Source organism: Episyrphus balteatus, chromosome 1 (genome assembly GCF_945859705.1).
Source record: "Episyrphus balteatus chromosome 1, idEpiBalt1.1, whole genome shotgun sequence".
Taxonomy (NCBI): domain Eukaryota; kingdom Metazoa; phylum Arthropoda; class Insecta; order Diptera; family Syrphidae; genus Episyrphus; species Episyrphus balteatus.
Genome location: NC_079134.1, coordinates 39,405,905 through 39,426,929, shown reverse-complemented (window position 1 = coordinate 39,426,929; position 21,025 = coordinate 39,405,905). Strand labels below are relative to the sequence as shown.

Sequence of the window (21,025 nt, the reverse complement as noted above, 5' to 3'; positions counted from 1 at the left end):
GATTTCATATCTATAACCCAAAAATTGTTTCGCGACTTTGATCCGAAAATATCTTCTTCCGAATGAAGGAAGAAAAAAAAATATTTCGATTACAAATAATTCAGTAACCCGAACTCCTACAACCCTTTGGTTGTTAGTTATGAATAGAGTCTAAAGAGTCCTTTGTTTTGATGTCTTCTTCGATGGATTTAGAGAACATTTTTGAAAATTCCTTTTTTTATGAGACAAGGGGTAACCCTTGATTTTTTTCGAAAATCTGAAAAAATTAAATTTGTAATTTTTTTAGCTGAAAGCATAGACCCAGTTCATTGCGAATTCATATCTATGTATAAACTAAAAATTGTTTCCAGACTTTGGTCCACAGATATCTCCCTCCGAATATAAATAAAAAATGTATAGAATGCAAATAACTTAGCAACTAGACCTCGAAGAAACGTTTGGTTTGTTATTCTATTGTTATTCTACACCTAGTTTTTCAGCTACCGTCATTTTTTGGAAGTGCTTACTCCACTTCGAACTCTTGACTACAGAAGACCCTTCTGCGAAAACTAGTTTTCGATTGCATGTAGTCACTGTCACCTTAAACCCCATCCGCCGCGTCAACGCTTACCCTAATGGATGGGGTAGGTCAAAGAAAATCATTATTTTGGTTCATCCTAAACCGTAACTTTCTTACACTATTTCGACTTCTCAGGAAAGTACTTATTGTAGGATGCTTCCTTGGTTGGGTCATCTTTCCACTGGCTTATATTCTTATTTATTACTTATTGCTAAGTCTACCTATTATCAAAATAGCCCCTGTTTCTACTCAAACTGTCTTACAGACACGAGCTTCAGTTTTTTTAATGCTTCCAATGTCGCCCGTTTAACCACCTTAAATTAAATATTTAAACAACATACTCTTTTTGTGTTTGAAAAGTTTATTTGGTACATATTTGTATTTATAAAATAAATTAAAGGCAAAAACGAGTTAATTAATTTTAATTCACTAATTACATAGGCAGCCACAACATATTTGATGAAGAAGACAAGCAAGTGCATTTAAAACACAAACTCGTAGTCGTAATGATTCCATCGAACCCATATCTAACCATCCAAATTGCTATATATGACCTATCGACTACACAAATCATCATTGTTGCTCAGATAGTATGCCCTTAATCATATTCTCACTCAACTGCCACAATTGTTCAGCCAATGTTTTACTTTGTGCCAATTTGCTTGGCTCACAGAAGAAACAATTATTGAAATATAATCCAGTGAGGCCAGTGAGTTCAGTGGCCGTTGCACAGTAGACCGATGTGGCTGCGGCTTGTTGCTGCAAAGAAAAAGGAGATATTCCAAAAATAAACCAAAAGTTGCACTGATTTAAACGACAACAACAAAATTTCATCTTAAAAAATACAAACCACTGATTTAGTAAATGGTCGAAAAATTGCAAAGAGCAAACGATAGAACCACCAATTGCGCATTATATTCGTTGAGACCATATTACCTGGGTGCACAGAAAACACAGATATTCCTCGGTTTTTCCATTTCTATGTTCAAATTTAAAAATCAAGTGAGTAAGAGTATTGGGTTTCGTATAATTTACTCGCATATGAGTCATTAAAAAAGAAGAAATTACCTCAGCAAGATGCATGGCAAACAGCACGTTACACAGTTTGGCATTGTTGTATGCCATCATGCTCCAAAATTTGGACGCAGGCGGTGAAAGATGCTGTTCGGTCAAATGATCTGCGGGTAGAGTAGAGAATCTGAAAAGGGGGAATTAATAAATCTTACAGTAGGTACATAATATACACAAAAACATATGTGAGAAGCCGGTATTAAAAGGAAGAGAAAAATTGTACGTGACTAAACGCAGACATTCAATTGTTGATGCTGCCGCCGCACTGATTCTGGGTGAGGCCTTGTGCGTTTGGACATGGATGTTTGCAAACGTTTGTTTCCGTAGTAAAAAAAAAATATATTTTTTTAATACAAACAAAAATCAAAACTGTTTGTATAATAATAATTGAGACTGCACTCTTAAACGATATTTTTTTAATACTTGAAGTAATTATTATGAATTGATAATTGACTACCTATAATGTGGTTCTATTTATACATACTTTAATTTATGCAGTGTATCAAACAATAAATGTAGCATATAAATTGATTCAGAATACATTTCTTCAATTGTTAAACTTGTATTTGAAATATATTATATAGAATAAAAGAATATAATTTAAGTTTGAATGCGTAGAATAGAATTTAAAATTGGCAGAGCTTTAATATAAAAACACGGAGAGGGTAGTACGATAATTTGGGCGGTTAAATATAATTAAAAAAAATAGTAATTCTTATAGAGAAGCCAAAGAAACCATCTTATATATATAATTCTCCTGTGCGTTTGTTTGTGACCCTACTCCTTCTAAACGACTTGATAGATTTTTCTGAAATCTGGTGGGTGGGATAAGGTCCATCCAAGACAGGTTTTGTTTTATAATTGGACCCGGTAGGTGGCGCTATTGTCAAGTTATATGCAAATTCCGTATTTGGGGTCGAATGACTGAACAGATTTTTGTGAAATTTTGTGTGTGCGATAAGGTCCATCCCAGACAGGTTTTGTGTTATAATTGGACCCAGTAGGTGGCGCTGTTGTCAAGTTATATGCAAATTTCGTGTTCGGGGTCGAATGACTGAACAGATTTTTGTGAAATTTTGTGTGTGCGATAAGGTCTATCCGAGACAGGTTTTGTGCTATAATTGGACCCGGTAGGTGGCGCTGTTGTCAAGTTATATGCAATTGCGTACTTGGGGTCGAATGACTGAACAGATTTTTGTGAAATTTCGGGTGTGCGATAAGGTCCATCCCAGACAGGTTTTGTGTTATAATTGGACCCGGTAGGTGTCGCTGTTGTCAAGTTATAGTGAAATTCCATATTTGGAGTCCGAAAGACTGTATAGATTTTTGTGAATTTTTGTGAATTTTTGTTGATAAGGTTCATTCGAGACAATTTTTTTTATATTTGGACCCGGAAGGTGACGCTGATGTCAAAATATAAGCAAATTCAATATTTGGGGTTTAAAATCATTCAACTGTCTTAAGTTGGACTTGACTTCATGTTACTTGGCTTTTAAGATGAAATTATAATCTAATGCACACTGCTAACGGGTAATGACTGCCCAATTCATCAGTTTTATTTAAAATTTAACATAGGTACACATTATTTAAATTTGTAAAGTAAAGAGTTGTATTATTTAAGTGTGTGGAGTCGTTTAATTTAATAAAAAGATGCGAACTTTCATCTAAAAATAATCCAATTTAATAAAATTTAAACTTACTAACTAAGTATACAAATTTCGATTGTAGCCACGAGGCGTATATGATTATCAAGAAGAAAGATTTTGGGTTAAGCCTTCTCTTTATACATTTAATATTTTGATAGAAAAAGGAAATAAAAAAAATTAAAAGAAATGAATGAAATTTAAAAGAATGAGTGACTTAAAGTAATGTCAAATAAATTGAGAATTCAGCGATGAAATTTGAGATGTCGCCACAAGTGTATTGGCAAATAGCCGTATTTCTTAAAAGCCTAATTTTTGAAGTGCCGAATTTTTAAAAGGCCATTTTGAAATATTTATTGAAAAAAGTTTGAAGGAGTTGAAAACTAATTTTGTGGTGCACTAAATGAGTATTTTTATAATCTTCCTTACATAAGTTCTAAAGTAAAAGTTTAAAAGTAAACTGATTTTACTAACTAAAATACTACTGAAAACTTACAAAAATGTGTTAAGAACCTTATTTCGAATTCCAAACAACCAAAAATTCAATCTGCAGTCGAATCAACCTGCATTGAAAAAAATTTGCTACTTTTCCGGAAGATTCCGGAAGATTCGATCTTTTCAAATCTCTTTTTGAGACGGATTCACATACATTTTCACACACACTACAATATACAATTGCAAAACGTCAAACCAAACTATAGTTTGAGACAAAACAAAATTTAATAAACCAGAGCCTTTATTGGATAAAAATATAGAAATTTAAAACATGAAATTATTTCAAAATAGTAAAAAATATTTTGTTTGATCTGTCACTAGGACACACATAAATTTTCAAAAAAAATTACTGCTAATTGAATTTCCTAAATAGCCAAAATGAATTTTAGTAGTTTGTGCTCCAAATATCAACCGAACCAAGTGAACCGATTTTTTTTTGTATTGGATAAGTTTTACACATTACAGGGCTAAAATTTGAAAATAAATACTAGGAAAGGAGGGACGAAGTCCGCCGGGTCAGCAATGGCACCAGATTGGTAGTGAAACGTTTAATGAATAATCTTATACAGGGTGTCCCAAAAGTTTACGTCGAAACGAAAACGGTAGATAGGATAGGTGATGACAGTTATCAGAAAAATAATAAAAAAAATCGCAGCCATATATTTTGGGAGTTATGAGCATTTGAAAAAAAGTCGAAAAAATGGTCACCCTGTGACGGTTTTTCATGTGCCGTGACTACAAATCTTAATTTTTCTCATTTTTTTCTTTTGTTACGGAACCTTGAATAACCCTGCTATCAAATGCATTCAAAAATTTTAACTCAGCTGCATCAGTTTTAAAGAAAATATTACTTTTTTACCCAACTTAGTACTAAAAAATTTTACATGACTCTAATTCAATGAGCCGTAGTGTAAAAAATATACACTACGATGTTTCGGCAAGTTGCCTTAAAAGTTGGTTTGTTCAATTCTCTTTTCAAAATGGTGTAACATTGTTGGGAATATTTCATAAATAACCGAGATAAAATTTTTTTTCTTAAGAAATCCGACTATTTCCTAAACGGTAAGGTGAAGAGAGTTGAATTTTTTTTAAATGACAGATAAATTTATTTTTAAGGTTGAAAAACGAATTGAAAAAATTCTAAAAAAATTCAAAATTAAGTTGTAGTGAAAACATGTGGTTGACATTCGACAAAAGTCTTATTACAGGTAGGGAAATTTTTTTACAGAAATAAGAGTTACACCATTGGAACGATACTTAAAAAAAAATTAGGTGTCTCAAACGGACTTTTTTCATAGGCACTTCATTTTGAAATATGAGTTTTTGAAAAACAACTAATTTTTAGGAAAATTTTTGAGTAGTTTTTTTTAATTTTTTTTAATTTTTAAAAGCCTGCAAAAAATCTCAAACTAATAGAAAATATAGGTTTTAGTTATGCGCATGCATTAGTATTTTGCATAGGCCACTTTTGCTAAAAGTTTAAAAGTGAATATTTTTAAACTCATTTTATGAACTCTTCAAGTTTTGATCCTCTTTTTCATTTGAAAATTAAATAATTACAGAGTCGAAAATTAGAAATAAATACCAGAAATGGCGGAACGAAGTCCGCCGGGTCAGCTAGTTTTTTATATGATGGGAGGTGGAATACATGTTAACCAGTTTAAGAGGGATATGGAATTAAAAAAATATGACTTTAAATCAAAGAAAATATAAAAAAAAAAACAACGACAAAATTTACCGTTTTAAAATTATACCTTTTTCAATCAAGTTATTCCAATACTATATATTTTTTATAAAATAAATTAATTTCAAAATCAAATTTGAACAAGTTAAAAATAATAAACATTTAATGCGTCGAAAATTCACTAACCATTTCGGAACGCACGGTACGCATGTGTACCATCAAAAGTTCAAAAATGCTCAGAATCTGTCATTTTTTTTTTGTGATTTAATATTTTTTTAAATGTCCTTAACCAATTCCAATATGAGAAAAATTCTGAAACTTCATCATCTGAATTTCGTCCCGAAAGGGTAAAACATTATGGCATAAATGATTAAACATTAAGGAATCATAATACATAATTTAATTTTAACAAAGAAGTAAATTAATAATTAAAAAAACATAACTTCTTAATCTACAATTGGCTTAGAAGCAGTTCACCTATAACTAAGTCGATTTTAAAATCATAGCACTTTTTTTATTTGGAAGTGAGTTGTATATTTTTTTTTTTTTTTTGAATCGAATTTTTTAAATAAAATGTTTCCACATAAAAATAACATGATTTTTCTTTTAAATTAAGCGAATTTCTTTTAAATTGGCACATGGATATTAAGAAGACTTGTCCGTTTAATTTAAGACAAAAGTCATCTTGGAAAAAAAAAAAAAACATGTAGAAATCAGCTTGTTTTTAGGTGGTCTTTTTTCTCTGTGCTTGAATAACTCACTGACTATATACAATCTGTCAAGAGACGAAACGTGAGTCTTGTTTTTGGTAACAAATTTGTGAGTTAAGTGCAAAATGCGATTCATGTGTGCTTCATAGCTAAATCTTACTACATATTTTACTATACTGCTTTAATAACTCAATACCGGTAGAACCGGGTGATTTTGGCCTGGCGGGTGACTTTGACTTTGACATGGACACTTTTTAAAAAATTGTTAATATATGAAGGACTTGTCTGATTTTTTTCAAGTTTCTTTGTAAATTCGTATAATTTGATGAATTAAAAAGTGATCATACTAGCTTTATTAAATTAAAATTAGATATTCATTTATACTAAAATTTATTTTTCTTAAAAATGCTAAAAAAAAAATTACCTGAAAGTGTTGGATGGTTTGAACATGTTGCAGAAATAGGATTGCAAAATGACTTTAACTCCGCTATGCGTATTGTTTTGCAAGTTGAATTACTTTCATTCTAACCTTGTAACTATTTCATAAAAATTAATTTTAATTTTTTTATAAAAAATGCCATATGGTAGGGTGACTTTGGCCGGCATATCGGCCACCCGGCCAAAGTCACCCTCTTAATTTTTGCACTAGACTTTGTTTTTATATATTGGTATATATTGACAAAACTGATATTTGGCAATATAATTAAAATGTTATCAGATCATACATATCAACATTTGGCAGCTCAACCACTAGACGTAGCCTCCTTTCGACCTCTTAAAATATTATGGAGAAAAACCTTAACAGCGTATAAGATGGCAAACTGGAAAAACAAAACAGTGCCGAAAGATGTGTTTCCTAGGCTTCAAAAAAAAGTCTGGGACAGCTTACATGAGAACGACAAGGCAAAGGAAAATATGATATCTGGCTTCCGGGCAATTGGAATTTATCCATGCGATAGGCAACAAGTTTTAAGCAACCTCGACAAAACTGAATCAAGAACAGATAATACTTCCAGCAACATGATGAACCTTAGCGATTCAGTATTGGACTATATGAAGAGCCTTCGGACCCCGGATACCTCAACCAGGAAGCCAAGAGAGAAAAAAGTTAACACTGAACCAGGTGCTAGTGTCACTATGGCGGACTTCACATTATCGTCGAGCGTTTTAACACATTCTCCCAATGTAGATGCACCCGATGATGCCACTGAAGAAATGACCACGGATCAGTCCGGCCCCTCAAAAATAAGTCACATCCGGAAGCCAAGACAGTGAAGAAAAAAATAACATTTTACGTCGGCTGCATCTGTTGATAACGATGAGGTTACAGTGTCATTCCTGCGAAGAGGTGCTGGGTTCAGCTTCATATACCCAGAGAAAAAGACGTTGCACAAGTCACCAAAAGTGATCTGGAGAAGAAACTTCCTGTTCCAACGGTTGACCGCTATCCATATCCTTTGAAGGATATCAAAATATATGCTAATTTTAAGGTTTTGTTTTTTTTTTTTAATCAAATAAAAACCGACAATTCTGTGTACGAAAATAAAAACAATACCCACATGTTTTAAAAAATCTGCTCTTTCATTTGGGCTGGATTAGACTGACGTGCTACTTGTAGTTGAACTGGAAATATAGCAAACGTCCTACCGGCCAAAGTCACCCGGAATGGAGGGTGACTTTGGCCACCCATATTTTGGCATTTATCTATAGAACTGTCGGACAGATTTCTTAAAGATTAATCATACCTATAGAATGAGCGAAGTAGGTAAATTGGTTGAAATCTTTATTTAAAAAAAAAAATTATTGCAGAAGTTATTCACATTTGAATTTGAAAACGTGCCAAAGTCACCCGGTTTTACGGTAGTTACCATTTTAACACGAGACTGTCTACCAAAATGATTATAATCATAGAATTAAATGTTTTTAAAAACATTATTCTTGAGTAACATTTAAAACACCGCAAAAGCTGCATATTTGTTTGCCTCGCATTTATAACTGGTTTTCCTTTTTTGCCATCATATCCAAAAAATAAACAAACAAAATAGTATTTTGTTTTGTATGTCAGACGATCTATACCAATGATTAATGGAAAAACATTCTTAATTTCTTTTACTCATTGTTCATGGATAAAAGTCAGACAGGATATTATTACTATCAAATTCAAAAACGTGTGCATGTTAATTTTAATAATAATCACCGAATTATGTTTATTAACATGATTAAAATGACAAATTAACATGCAAACACTTAACGGAATGATTCCATCGATAATTTTCATATTTTGTTCTAAATTTATTTACCCAAATAATATTTGCATTGATATCTTCTAATAAGAAATCAAATAAACAACGATCATCCATGGCCATTTTAATAAATTTTAATAAAAATGTTGACACAAATCAATCTCAAATCAAATCAAATCTAATCTTTTATATCTAAATATAGAATAACTGTATGGGGTATAGGCGTATCTATATTGTGCATTCATTGAGCCATCAATCATCTTTGTTTACAATTTATACGCTTAATTGTTGTTTCTGCGTTGTCACCATATCGACATTCGTCGTCGTAATTTTTAAAATTACCACAACATTGATAGGAGTTCAAAGATTATTGTGGACTTTGCCCATCGCAGATAATTTGACGCAATGCTTGTGTGGAGTTTGAATTTGATTTTTTTATTGGGTAAAGAATTTTGTGTGATACGTGATGAATGCTGCGAATTTAGAACAAAACAAATTGCCAGCGTGGTTGAGACAGGTCAAGTGAATAAACCAGTTATGAGTAACAAATGCATTTATGGTCTTTTAAAAGTAGGATTATTGACCGTGAGAAGGTTATTTTTTTTTTAAGATAATGGATATGAGTAAGCTATGTACTAGAAATGGTTTGATCTCAGGTGATAACAATTAGAGGTTTGAAAATGCAGAATATGTATTTGTTAATAAAAAAACAAAAAAATTATGCTAGATTTAAAAAGTTGACCTAGATGAGATTTTCTGCAAATTAACAAAATTTATTAAAAATTAATTAAGTCACAAACATTTTAAACAAACCTATTTTTTTTTTCGAAAGTTCTTAACGTTTTTACAAAAATGTTTTTTTGCTAAATAGTACCTAGTTAAAAGAGATTAAAATTTGGGGTTACAGCAAGCACAAAATTAAACACAACTTTGTTTGCATTTTATTCTTTCATGAAGTTTTTTTCCATGCGCTTACTCCAATCGTCCCTCCCCAAGTCCGGTTAATCATTTTTCAATGTAAAAATGCAATTTAATCTGCTTCAACGGATTACCCGCTTTTAAACTTTTTTTGACGATATCACAAAAATATTACATTGGAATTTACAATATCCATGCAAAGCCGCGATTTAAAGCTGAATTCGTTATTAGGCATAAGGCTATAAAACTGCATAATAACATTTTGGTTATACCTCCACTACCAAATTTTTAAAAAATAAACAAATAATTTACGCGATCCACAAAAGCTAACAATCTTTTTGGATACTGCAAGCAAAAAACATGACTTAAGTGGTGCTTAAAACCATATTGTCATTCAAAAACCCCGAGGAAGCTGGAAAGAAAACATCGAAACGTAGGATAACAAAAAGATGAATTAGTTTTTTTCATTATTTGCATCCAAAAATAAAGATCATTAAAGCCCAAATAAAACATACATAAATCATAACCTCAACATTGAGAATAAAAATTGAATAATCCGACGAAATTATTATTTATTATTTTGAATGGATCAATGCTCTATTTTTCAATTTCTAAATGACTTACATACATTTAAACGTTGATGATTGCCTTCCAAACATTGAAGACTTGTTAATAACAGACCTTGATGAACGTAACTTTGATTTTTTTTTTGTCAAAATAGGTAAAGTTTGTAAATAAATTCAGTTCTTCAATTGTCTTTGAGCATATCTGGATGTCTATTAATTTTCAAAAAAATATTTTAGTGAAATCAAACAAACAAAAACAAATACATATCCAAAACACTTTTCATTTTACTCGGGTCTAAAACTCCCTTCTTCTTTTTCATTCGCGCATATTTTTGTTTACAAAAAAAAAACTACAATTTGTAATGGTTTTCCAATCACGTTCACAGTAGTAATATCCCTTCAACATCATACATGAGAAACAAAAGTAGGTACCTACAAATACTCCAAACAAACATTTCCGATAAATGAACGACAAAAACTGCTCCATATTCACATCGTTAAAGAACATGGTATACCATGGTTAAAGAATGCTCTGCTCTACAATAACAACTCTATTTGTGTTTATTTATTTGACCTATTTTCAAAATTTTCATACACATACATACGTACTTTGTTGATTGTTTACAATAAGAGTTCTATGTTCCATTGTTTACATTTTTCAAATTGTATCTAATCTCTTCAAAGTATGTAGATACTGCATACAACTCGTGAGTATTCACGTGAACACGGGTCACGCACATGCTTCATATCATGTACACCGTTCATATACGCCTGCGATCATATTAAATGCAGGGAAACGACCGTTTTATTTATTGGGTAACCTTGGGCTAGAAAAAAGTGAAACTTACTTACAGCAAAGGTTTCACAATTATCTAAAGGGCAATTGAACAAACATTATTGTCATAGAGCAGTACCTATCTTTTTGATAAATTTTACAACAACACTTACTATCTGAATATTATATCACTTATTGAAATCTATAAACTTATTGTTTGAAAAGCTATGGATGAAATACTTACTAAAATGAAGCTCGCGAGCAAGTCGTATGAATTCGATTCAGTAAAAGAACAAGTAGGTAGGTACTTAAGATTTTGAGTAGAATTATAAGTGAATAAAAAAAACTTCAAAGCTTAAAAAAAGTTTTTCAGAAAGTAATCTAGAAAATAAATTTTGGAAAAAAAACAGCCTTTAACAAAAAATTTTTGATGCGAATTTTCTCGTTAATATGAAACTTTTGAGAATATCGTTGTTTTAATGGTTTTCCCATAACTTTTTTTGACTAATCATTGTTTAAAGAAATTGAAAATAATTTTTACTAAAACTTTTAGCCCTGAAGATATTTGCCTATTTTTTTTAGAGTTTCGCCGATTTTGAATGTAAATTACTTCTTTTTTTTTGTTTATTAAGTTTTATTTAGCAACTTGTGCCAAATCTGTAATTTTATGAGAATGCGGAACAGTTTTCCATCGTTTAAGCAGTAGAAGCAGTTTTCTAACAAATTTACCTCAAACATGAAATAAAAAATAGAACAGAAAGGCAGTACCTACAATATTTAGGTTTATTTTTATCTTTAAAACTTAGAGGCAAACTATTCCGACCTAGATAATTATGATTCGGTGCTTGCGAAGCAGCTTTTGGAGGAAAATTACGCATTTTTTTTTTTTTGCTTTTATTTAATTATTCTGAGTTACAGAGCCCTTTCACGTGGTAGCAATTTACATATGTTTAACATTGGTTGCGGATATTTTATGATATTGACATAGCATTCAAAACTCAAAATATGAATAAAATAGTATATACCTCAAGATATTCAGTGGTGAAAATCAGATTACTAAAATGTATTTATATCAGGTTCTTGGACTCATTTTAAATTAGGCCTGTGATAACACTGGTTTTTTAACCGATTCTCGAAAATCTAGATCTTATGGTCACGCTGAAGTAGGTAGGTAGAGATGGCGGTCAAAACAACCGAGCTTGATGACCCAATTAGCGCCGTTTTGATACCAAAACTCATGGAACCTATGAGTGATAAATGGATTATACACTTAATTCTAGTTTTTAAAACAAGTTATTTCAATTGATTTTTCTCGAAATAATCAACTTCGAATTCAAAATTTGGAAAAAAAGTTAAAAAAAAAAACACATTAAATACTATTTTTACCAAGACTGTGACTTTAAATATGAAATTATTCAATGAAATAAGCTGCCTCAATCAATTTCTTATCAAATACTGAAAACCATATACTTCTATGCCTTATAGTTTCCGAGAAAATTGAAAATAAGAAATTTACCTTTTTATCAGATTTTCATTTTCTTGACTATTTTCGTCAATATTAACAGCTTTTTAACTTAAAAGTATCATGCCTGACCCGCTTCGCGGGTTCTTAGTATTTTAACTTTTTTTTTAAGTCCTCTGTCCCGCTCAGACAACTTCGTTGCTTCTCTTAGGCCATTTGAAATCGGTCCTAAGAATTTCGCTATTTTTTTATAAAAATGGTAGAGGTATGAAGTTCAAGTCGTATCAAAGTGAGATGGGTAACCCCCTGCTTGGGCACACTATAGGATTTGGGGTGTGGTCAGGGTTGGGTATGTACAAAGTTTCTTTTGAATTCGAAAAAAAAAAACTTTTATAATCCAGTCAAATAAGTGTTTAACCTCGGAATGAATGCTAATAGAAATTTTGTTTGCTCAATACCTTCGTTTTTGCATTCTATAACATACCTCGAAAGTCTAGAAAAATCTCATGTCCGCAAGTCGCGATTTTGAAGGTCAAAGCGCGAAATGGGATTTTCAAAATTAGCAAAAATAGACGATGGTATTATATACACATATGATACACGCATTTTAGTATACGGGAAAGTTAGATTTTGTTATATGGAGGTCTGGGAAAAAATTTATAACACATTTTGACTTCAGGACTCGAAAGAGTATCAAGACACGAGTCGAAAACCACATTTTGAACAATCGCATCTAGAGTCATTTGGCCGCCATTTTGTTTTTTTAATAAAAATTTCAATTTTTCACATAACTCATGTATTTTTGAATCTACAGAAAAAAATGTATTCAAACTTGAAGATAATTTAATTTACTACAATATATGTTAAATTACTTTTTTCGATTATACCTTCGGTTTAAGAGTTAGGGTGGTTTTTTTTTGAAACCATATTTTCGTCATATCTCTTTTATTTGAGCTTTTTTGAAAATTAACTTGAAGTAAAAGTTGTAGATCTTTTTATTACCTTCAATTATTACATCAACGGTTTTTCGATTTGACAGTCCGTTTTTGATCTGTAGGAAAAAAACTTCAAAAAGGTTGCAATTTTTTAATATAGGAAAAATATTCTCGTACAGGGTAATTTGCATTAGATGTAACAACAACCTAGGCGTGTAGGTTGCACTCAGACAAGAACAAAATCGTATAACTAACACTGCCAGACCCATTCCGACAGCCATTTTTTTTGCCAGACACCTTAAAGCTTTGAAAAAAATAGTTTAACTTTACTTATTTTCTCAAGCTTCATTTTTATATATGATACTCAGGGAACTAATTCAATAAATATTTGTAAGCTGCCAGACCCGTCGGATGGGCCTGACACCTTGCCAGAAATAGAAATTTGCGATGCGGCGGTACTTAATGTTAACATTAAGGCCTGAAACTTTTACAGTATTTTTTTTTCGTCATTTCCAACAATATTTTCAACAATGCTTTGAACAGAAAAAAAAATCTTTTTTGAATCAGTCTAGTGTATATAATACTATCGTCTATTTCTGCTAATTTTGAAAATCCCATTTCGCGCTTTGACCTTCAAAATCGCGACTTGAGATTTTTCTAGACTTTCGAGGTATGTTATAGAATGCCAAAACGAAGGTATTGAGCAAAAAAAATTTCTATTAGCATTCAATAAATAGAAAAATAAATAAAAATCATATATATAGATAAGAGGTCCAAGGCGTATCAAATCTATCTACAGAATACCGTTATCAATTCTTGTCGCCTAAGTTATCGTACTCTCCCCATCTAAAAACTTAAGACTATCGAGATAAAGCTAATTACTTGTATTTTTTTTGCGACCAATTTGTGTTTAATTCTTTGTTTAGTTTGACTCACAGTGCTGTAAGTTTGACTTTCAGTCAAGTTTTTTCTGAAAATATTCCAATTCTTACAACTTCACTGGTTTTTTTAACCATCAGTTTCAGTGTAGACTGTAGAAGTGTTTTGAAATATCTTTTATGATTGTACCTACAATCCATGAGATTTTTCGTCGTGCATGTTCACAATTGACTTTTAAAACATAATTACCTGTCAAACGGTTACTTAAAAAAATCTTACCTGTGTGACTCTGATGACAAAACAACAACTCTAGTTTTATGATCAAACAATTTCTCCAGCTCAAGAGTCAAATAGAAATGTGATAAATGACTAACTTGAAAAATTGTTTCTATTCCATCTTCCGTGACTGAATAGGGCAAAGCAAATACGCCAGCATTAAGAATAAGATAATCTACGTGACTGGAAAATAATCAATTTAGTTAAAACACAAATCATTTAACTTTTGCATGCATAAACTACTTACTTAACAGTTTGCTTAAGTTCTTTTGAGAAATTCTTAACAGATTGCAATGAACTCAAATTGAGTAACATGAATCTACATTTCCTTCCCGCTGCTGACTTTTCGGTGGCAATCTTTTTAATAGCTTCCTCACTCGATTGTTGATTTCTGCACGCAAAGATCACCTCACAACCATGCAAAGCCAATGATCTTGCTGTTTCCAGGCCAATGCCGACATTGCAACCAGTTATTACGGCTAATTTGCCCGACAAATCTTTGCCATGCAAAACCTGCAAAGCAGTTGTGCTAGAATCGAAGCGTTGACGTACCTCGGCAATGTTCATGGTTGGTACTTCGGCAGCAAATGCTAGACGTGGATCTGTGTAAGTTACTTGATTGGTACTCTTTTGCAGAAACGCCGGACGGTTGGTTTTTTCATCGATTATTTTCTCCCAACCAATTGGCAATTCGCCGGATACACGTTTTGATTTGCCAGTTCTGGGATGAACCCATTGAGTTGATTTGTTTTGATGACTGGAAATAAAGAAAATCTAAAGGTAACAAAGATGATGTCACAGATAGAATCATTTTGTAAATCGAACTTTGTATAGAAAACATGACCGTCATCTGTAGCTCTTTCTTCCCATCCTGGAGGTAATTCATCCTCACTATCGGAATCGGGTAGAAATCCTGGCATATTGAAAAACAAAAAGGATATCCTATATTCTTGAACTTAACAAGAATTAAACACTATTCAAAAGAAGGGGTATCATATAATAATTTGCTAAAAAACTTTTAATTATCTATCAATTAAAAATTGTTATCACAAAAAATTAACAACAAATACTTTGCATTAGTTCTGTTTGATTTGTAATTTTGTGGAGAGTTTTTTTTATATTTTTGTATAAAGTTTGGATAACATTGCCAGATACCTAACATTTTTTGACATAAATATTTTTATGACTGAACTACATTTCTCCGTGAATTAGATCTGCTGCAAAACCAATAAAGACCGATAAAGAAAGATGTGAAAATAAAGATCCAAACTATCGTCAACATTCAAGCCTAGTATGCTGTATGCAGCTGAAGCGAAACGAAAAATGTTTCAGTCTCCAAAGCCAACAGTGAAAGCCTAGTAGTCAGACAGGGAAACATTTCATTTCTCATACAAATTTTTTCTCTGGACAAATTTTGTTTGAATATTTTTTAAGCAGTACGCAGTTCACGCGCAAAATTTAAATATTTGGAGCCGTTGTAAAGAAAAAGTCTCTACTTAATTTTGTGCCGACAAATAATGTTCAAAGTATTATTCTGCTGGCAAGAAAAAATAAATAAAACAAAAGTAGAAACAATTCAAACAAAGTTAAGGGGGCTCTTTAATAAAATACTTAAAAAGTGAAGACGAAATAAATAATAGCCTGTTTTCACTACAGTCCAAATGAGATAGGTAATAATGCAAAATGAGATTTCGAATGTCAAATTCTATAAAAAAAAAAATGTATTTGAAATTTCATTTGAATTTCATAAATCCAAGGATTTAATTTTTTGTTCATATTAAGGTATAACTACAATGACCTAAAAAGTGAAAAAGTGGGAAATTTGCAAAATTAAATTTTTTTTATTTCTTTCTAGCGCTATTTGTTTTTGGAAAAATCTACAAAAATTGTTTTTTAAACCAAAATATAAGCTTTCTGCTGTCACAAAATGAGTTTGAAAATTGTCACTTTTTGACTTTTTGCAAAAAGTGGCCGTTGTAGTTATGCCTTTATTCACTCAAAAAAAAAATTATGTGATTACTCAATAAATTTTGTATGATTTGCATTTATATTTTTTTTGTTTTCCTTTTCAAAATACTTGGCAAAGCAACTGAACTCTGTGAAAATGAATTTTACATCTGGATTTTTAAAGTTAAACAGACCTCCAGAGAGCACATTGACCCTTATGAAAGCTAAATTGTTACTTGGGCAGTTTAAATTTGTTTGGATTTAACGAGATTGGATTTAAGTAGTGAATATTATGGAATTGGATTTATTTTTGACATTTGACATTGTTTACATCCAGATGTATTGTTTAAACTAGTGAATAATATGGCCTTAAGAAAAAGTAAAAGTTGGATACATTTTTATTTCAACACCAAACAGAGCCTAGAAAAAATACTTCCTTTTTGTAAATAAGCAAGGAAACACACCTTTTTTGTTTTTGCAAAATAAAAAACTGTCAAACAAACGTCAACGCCAAAAACACGAGAAAAAAAATTAATTGGAAAAGCAAGGAAACGAAAAAAGCATAATTTTTTTATGTCGTCGTCTAGCAAGTTATGTCAACAATTTTATTGGATTTAAAATTACAAAATTCCAATCAAACACAAAACAATGATAATGAAAATCTAATTCCCCGCATAAAACAAAGTGATTTATCATACAATGATTTCTATTGGAATTACATGAATGCCAATTGGCCAATCATACTAACATCCATATCCAATGACTGGGAATGTCGTCGCAATTGGACCAAACAAACGACCACCACAAACAACGAAACCACCGAAATAAATTTCATATACCTCAAACAAAAAATTGGCAATTGTCATGTGCCAGTGGCAAATTGTTCCAAAGAATACTACAATAGCCATGAGAAATGCGAAATGAAATTCTTTGATTACCTGGACCAATGGCAACAGTCTGTCTTTGATACTAATCGTAACCTCTACCTCAAGGATTGGCACTTGAAAGCGCTAATGCCTGATTATGATTTTTACAGAGTTCCTAAGTATTTTGCATCCGATTGGCTAAATGAATACCTCGTTGATAAGAAACTAGATGATTATAGATTTGTTTATATGGGTCCAAGGGATTCGTGGTAAGTGTTGTCATTTATATAGTTTTCATTCATATAAATAATATACTGCGCGTCACTTGAATAGAAACAACAATATTTGCTAAGAAAATAGCGCTTGGCGCTTTGGTAAGGTAACTTGGCAGATTTTTTGTTTTACATTTTCAAAGAGGAACACTTAACCCTTCAGAACACACCTAGCAAAAAATCACACCATTGCACACTTAGGGCCTGAGAGGCCCACAAACAAAATGAGCAAATGCACGAAAATGTGTTTAAACCAATTGGTCTTTCCAGCTTAAATTAAGAAAACTAGATATTTCCTCCCATACAATTTCCTTCTAAGGATATCTCCAAGTCGAAAAACTTAAGAGGTAATTTGCTCGTTTTCATCCCGTTTTCGAGTTATGACGGCTCTTTTTCCTCAACTGGCTTTATCTTTGCCAAACTACGTCTGTTTCGAAAACTTTTTTTATAACAAATTAAGAATTTATTACAGTTATAGTTTGTCTCAAAACTTTTTTTCTGCGGAGAACCGTTTCTCCGCAATTTTGCATCAAAACCAATTTTTTTCGTTTTTTAAGTTGTTTTTTGCACTTTCATATCATTTTATTCAAAAAAAAAAAAAAAACACGTAAATGAGTATTAATTGTTTTCGCTTATTATTAAAGCCCATTTTATTTTCTTAAAAAAAAATAAGATTTTTTTCATGAAAAAGACTAGTGAAAGTAATTTTTTAAAAAATAAACAAACTGAGTGAATTAAAGAAAAAAATATTTTTAAATACCTACAGAATTAATTTTAATGAATTAAAACTTATTCTGAGCTCTATCTATTTGTTCTTTTCTTAACCACAATAGCACAGAAAAAGTTTTTAATAAATTTGAATTAAAAATTATTATTATTTTTTTTTTAATTCTTAAAGCCCCCGCACACTACAGAGTTTCAATCGGCCGATAGTTTAGTCGGGTTGGACTCCTAGTGTGGGCACAGACCACAGTACACATAATAAGGTAATATATTCCGAACGTTGTCAAAATTTGTTTGTCAAAAATGGGCACCAATCTGTCAGGTCGGCCTTTAATTTTTATATTTCAATCGCAGTAAACAGGAAATTTGTTTTTGTTTTAATTTATAAAATGTCATTTAAAAATATTATAAATTGAAAAATAACAAATTTTCTTCGTGTTTCATCGCGGGAAATGGTTAATAATTTTTTAAAAATTAGTGGTGTGCGTGGTTTATCGGTTTTTGTGCGTTTTTCGTCGGTATTTTAAACAATTAAGAATTAGGTAGCTGACATTGGTCGCCAAAGTGTCATGTTTTGACAATCTGGCGACCAATGTCAGTTCGGAATATATTACCTTTTTATGTGTACTGTGGGCACAGACAACAGACTAAATAGTCGGGTAGGTATGAAATATCTTAGTTTGAAGGCAATTGTGTATCAAAACAAACTTTTTTCGATCAAACAAACTTTTTGATCGGCCGATATTTAATCGTTGTAGTGTGCGCATTTGAATACTGATTAAAAAGCCAATTAAACTATCGGCCGATAGAAAGTTTGTAGTGTGCGGGGCCTCTTAAAGTGTTTGGTAACTTCTTTCAAATTTAGAAAATGACATTTTCCACAAAAGATACAATAAGTATAATTGTTTGTATAATAAACTTTCGTTTTCTACCAGAATGCATCTGTTTTGTTTCTATTGCGTTGTTTTTTTCTAGAATTTTCCTTGTCTATGACGGTTGTTCTTCCACGTTCCCTAACTTTCCAAGAGCTACCATTATTTCTTTATAATAGTTTGCATCTTTTTCCGAGCTTCAGCTTCAATTTTGACACATCATAAAAACAAAGCGTATTACTATAACACATTTTAGCGACTTTTGGTGGTATGCTTTCCTTAAAAAAAACTACTCTTTACCTCATTTCTATTTAATTCGTATGCAACTATAAAATAGTTAAGTTTTTTGCTATCTTAGTAGAACTTAAAATGTTGTTATTTTGCATTCTGAGGCTTTTTAAATGTTGTGCGCATTTAATAACTTTCATGATGGTACAAACCATTACATTACCATCGCACTAACACCACTTTTTTTTATCGATTTTAGCGGCAAAGTGAACGGAATTGCAGCTAATTTTTAAATTATTTTTTCTCTGCTCTTGATTTGAGTCTCGTCTGCCTTATTTTTATATTCAATCAGTAGTTTACGTTACTTTCAAAATATTGTCACCCAAATTTCGCAAATTTTCCAAAATCTTTCCCGTCTTTTGCATAATGCAAGTGCATTTTCAATTTTAGTCTCTATTTCTGCATTTTTAAGTTGCAAATAATGTCAAAGTCTAACATTACATTGCTTAAATTAATGTTTTCCATGATTTTTCATCATTTGCATTTAATTTTAGAGCTTTTTTCTTTTCAAGTGACGCAAAATAAACATTGTTTTTTGTGAAGTAATGCGTAAGAACGCAACTTGTAGCCATACGGTTTTTGTTTTATTGGGTTTTTTGTTTTTCAACATTGTTTGTTAAAAGTTCCTCTTTGAGAATGCAAAACCAAGAATCTGCTAAGTTACCGCACCAAAGCGCCAAGCGCTATTTTCTTAAGCAAAATTGTTGTTTCTATTCAAGTGACACGCAGTGTATGTACTTACAGCTTAAAAGCATCCAAACAGATAGTTGACATTCTCCTCTTTCCTAAAGAAAAGAACAAAAAGAATTTTAACCAACAAATTTCTTCTTTTTTTTTTTTTGTATTCTCATAACCTACCTAACATTTTGATTTATGCCTCTTCTCTTTCTTGAAGGACACCCTTTCATGCGGATGTTTTCGGTTCCTATAGCTGGTCAACGAACATTGCCGGCCGCAAACAATGGCTCCTTTTGCCACCGCTTGAAGAACAAAAACTAACCGATTCTCTTGGCAATCTTCCCTTTCGAATTACCAAACAACTGCTCACCGAGAAGAATGTGAAATTTTTTACAATTATACAAACAGAAAATGAATCTATTTTTGTACCGTCCGGATGGTATCATCAAGTGTGGAACCTTACCGATACCATTTCGATTAATCACAATTGGTTTAATGCATGCAATGTGCCAATAATTTGGCGCAATCTCGCCACATGCATGCAACGAGTTATACATGAAATCGAAGACTGTCGTGGGATGGATAATTTTGAAGAACATTGTCAGACAATGTTGCGGGCTAGTTTCGGCATTAATTATTCGGATTTTTTGAATATTTTAGAGCATATCATGACGAAACGTTTGCAACAATGCAGCACTAACAACAATAATAACATAGATAATATACTTTTTGATACATTTACACTGAGTGACTTTCATGTGCGATATGATTTAGCAATAATCGCTGATGTTTTAGAAGCAATACAAAATGATGAAGTTGTGCTGGCGAGAGCGGAATTATGTGATAGATGTAAGGAATTGGTAGAGAAGATAAAAGGTTTCAAAAATGCGAGTGAGAATTAATACAAAAAAAAAAAAAAACAACAAAATACTTATTAAAGTTAAAGGGAATAATCATTTTTTTCTTTTTGTAATAAAAAGAAAACACCTGCCTACCGATAGATATATCTATTCAAATATATTTTTTAAATAATGGCAAATAGCTCTTGTTTGTTTTTCTAATAATTTTTGGAACTTTTTCAGCAGAAAGATTCGAGCTTACACGGAATTATTTTATATCAGGAACTTTTTTCCTCGCTCCTCGAAAAAACCTGAGAGAAAATC

At 31.6% G+C, this 21,025-nt stretch overlaps 2 protein-coding genes across 3 annotated transcripts; one reads left to right on the top strand and one right to left on the bottom strand.

Moving 5' to 3' along the window:
• Positions 1 to 981: 981 nt before the first annotated feature.
• On the bottom strand, positions 982 to 20,168 carry LOC129912764 (WW domain-containing oxidoreductase). 2 transcript variants are annotated; one of them, XM_055991177.1, is made up of 7 exons: positions 20,043 to 20,168; positions 19,927 to 19,969; positions 14,464 to 14,973; positions 14,220 to 14,399; positions 1,628 to 1,757; positions 1,410 to 1,538; positions 982 to 1,318 (listed from the first exon to the last, which is right to left on the bottom strand). In XM_055991177.1, exons 1-7 carry the CDS (start codon positions 20,047 to 20,049, stop codon positions 1,133 to 1,135), a joined length of 1,185 nt encoding a protein of 394 aa, XP_055847152.1. In that variant the 5' UTR covers positions 20,050 to 20,168; the 3' UTR covers positions 982 to 1,132. The 2 variants fall into 2 exon arrangements, with proteins under 2 accessions (XP_055847152.1, XP_055847145.1); XM_055991170.1 differs by lacking the exons at positions 19,927 to 19,969; positions 20,043 to 20,168 and adding an exon at positions 15,042 to 15,299 and having other exon boundaries at positions 983 to 1,318.
• On the top strand, positions 16,657 to 20,846 carry LOC129912776 (2-oxoglutarate and iron-dependent oxygenase JMJD4 homolog). The gene is made up of 2 exons (XM_055991191.1): positions 16,657 to 17,298; positions 20,080 to 20,846. Exons 1-2 carry the CDS (start codon positions 16,757 to 16,759, stop codon positions 20,762 to 20,764), a joined length of 1,227 nt encoding a protein of 408 aa, XP_055847166.1. The 5' UTR covers positions 16,657 to 16,756; the 3' UTR covers positions 20,765 to 20,846.
• Positions 20,847 to 21,025: the final 179 nt, after the last annotated feature.

Coding starts and splice junctions, on each gene's coding strand:
- LOC129912764 (XM_055991170.1), bottom strand. CDS start 15,136: ATGCCAGGATTTCTACCCGATTCCGATAGTGAGGATGAATTACCTCCA. Junction 14,974..15,041: donor GGTCATGTTTTCTATACAAA/GTTCGATTTACA, acceptor CTTTATTTCCAG/TCATCAAAACAAATCAACTC. Junction 1,758..14,219: donor TTGTCATCAGAGTCACACAG/GTAAGATTTTTT, acceptor CCCCCTTTTCAG/ATTCTCTACTCTACCCGCAG.
- LOC129912776 (XM_055991191.1), top strand. CDS start 16,757: ATGTCAACAATTTTATTGGATTTAAAATTACAAAATTCCAATCAAACA. Junction 17,299..20,079: donor ATGGGTCCAAGGGATTCGTG/GTAAGTGTTGTC, acceptor TCTTTCTTGAAG/GACACCCTTTCATGCGGATG.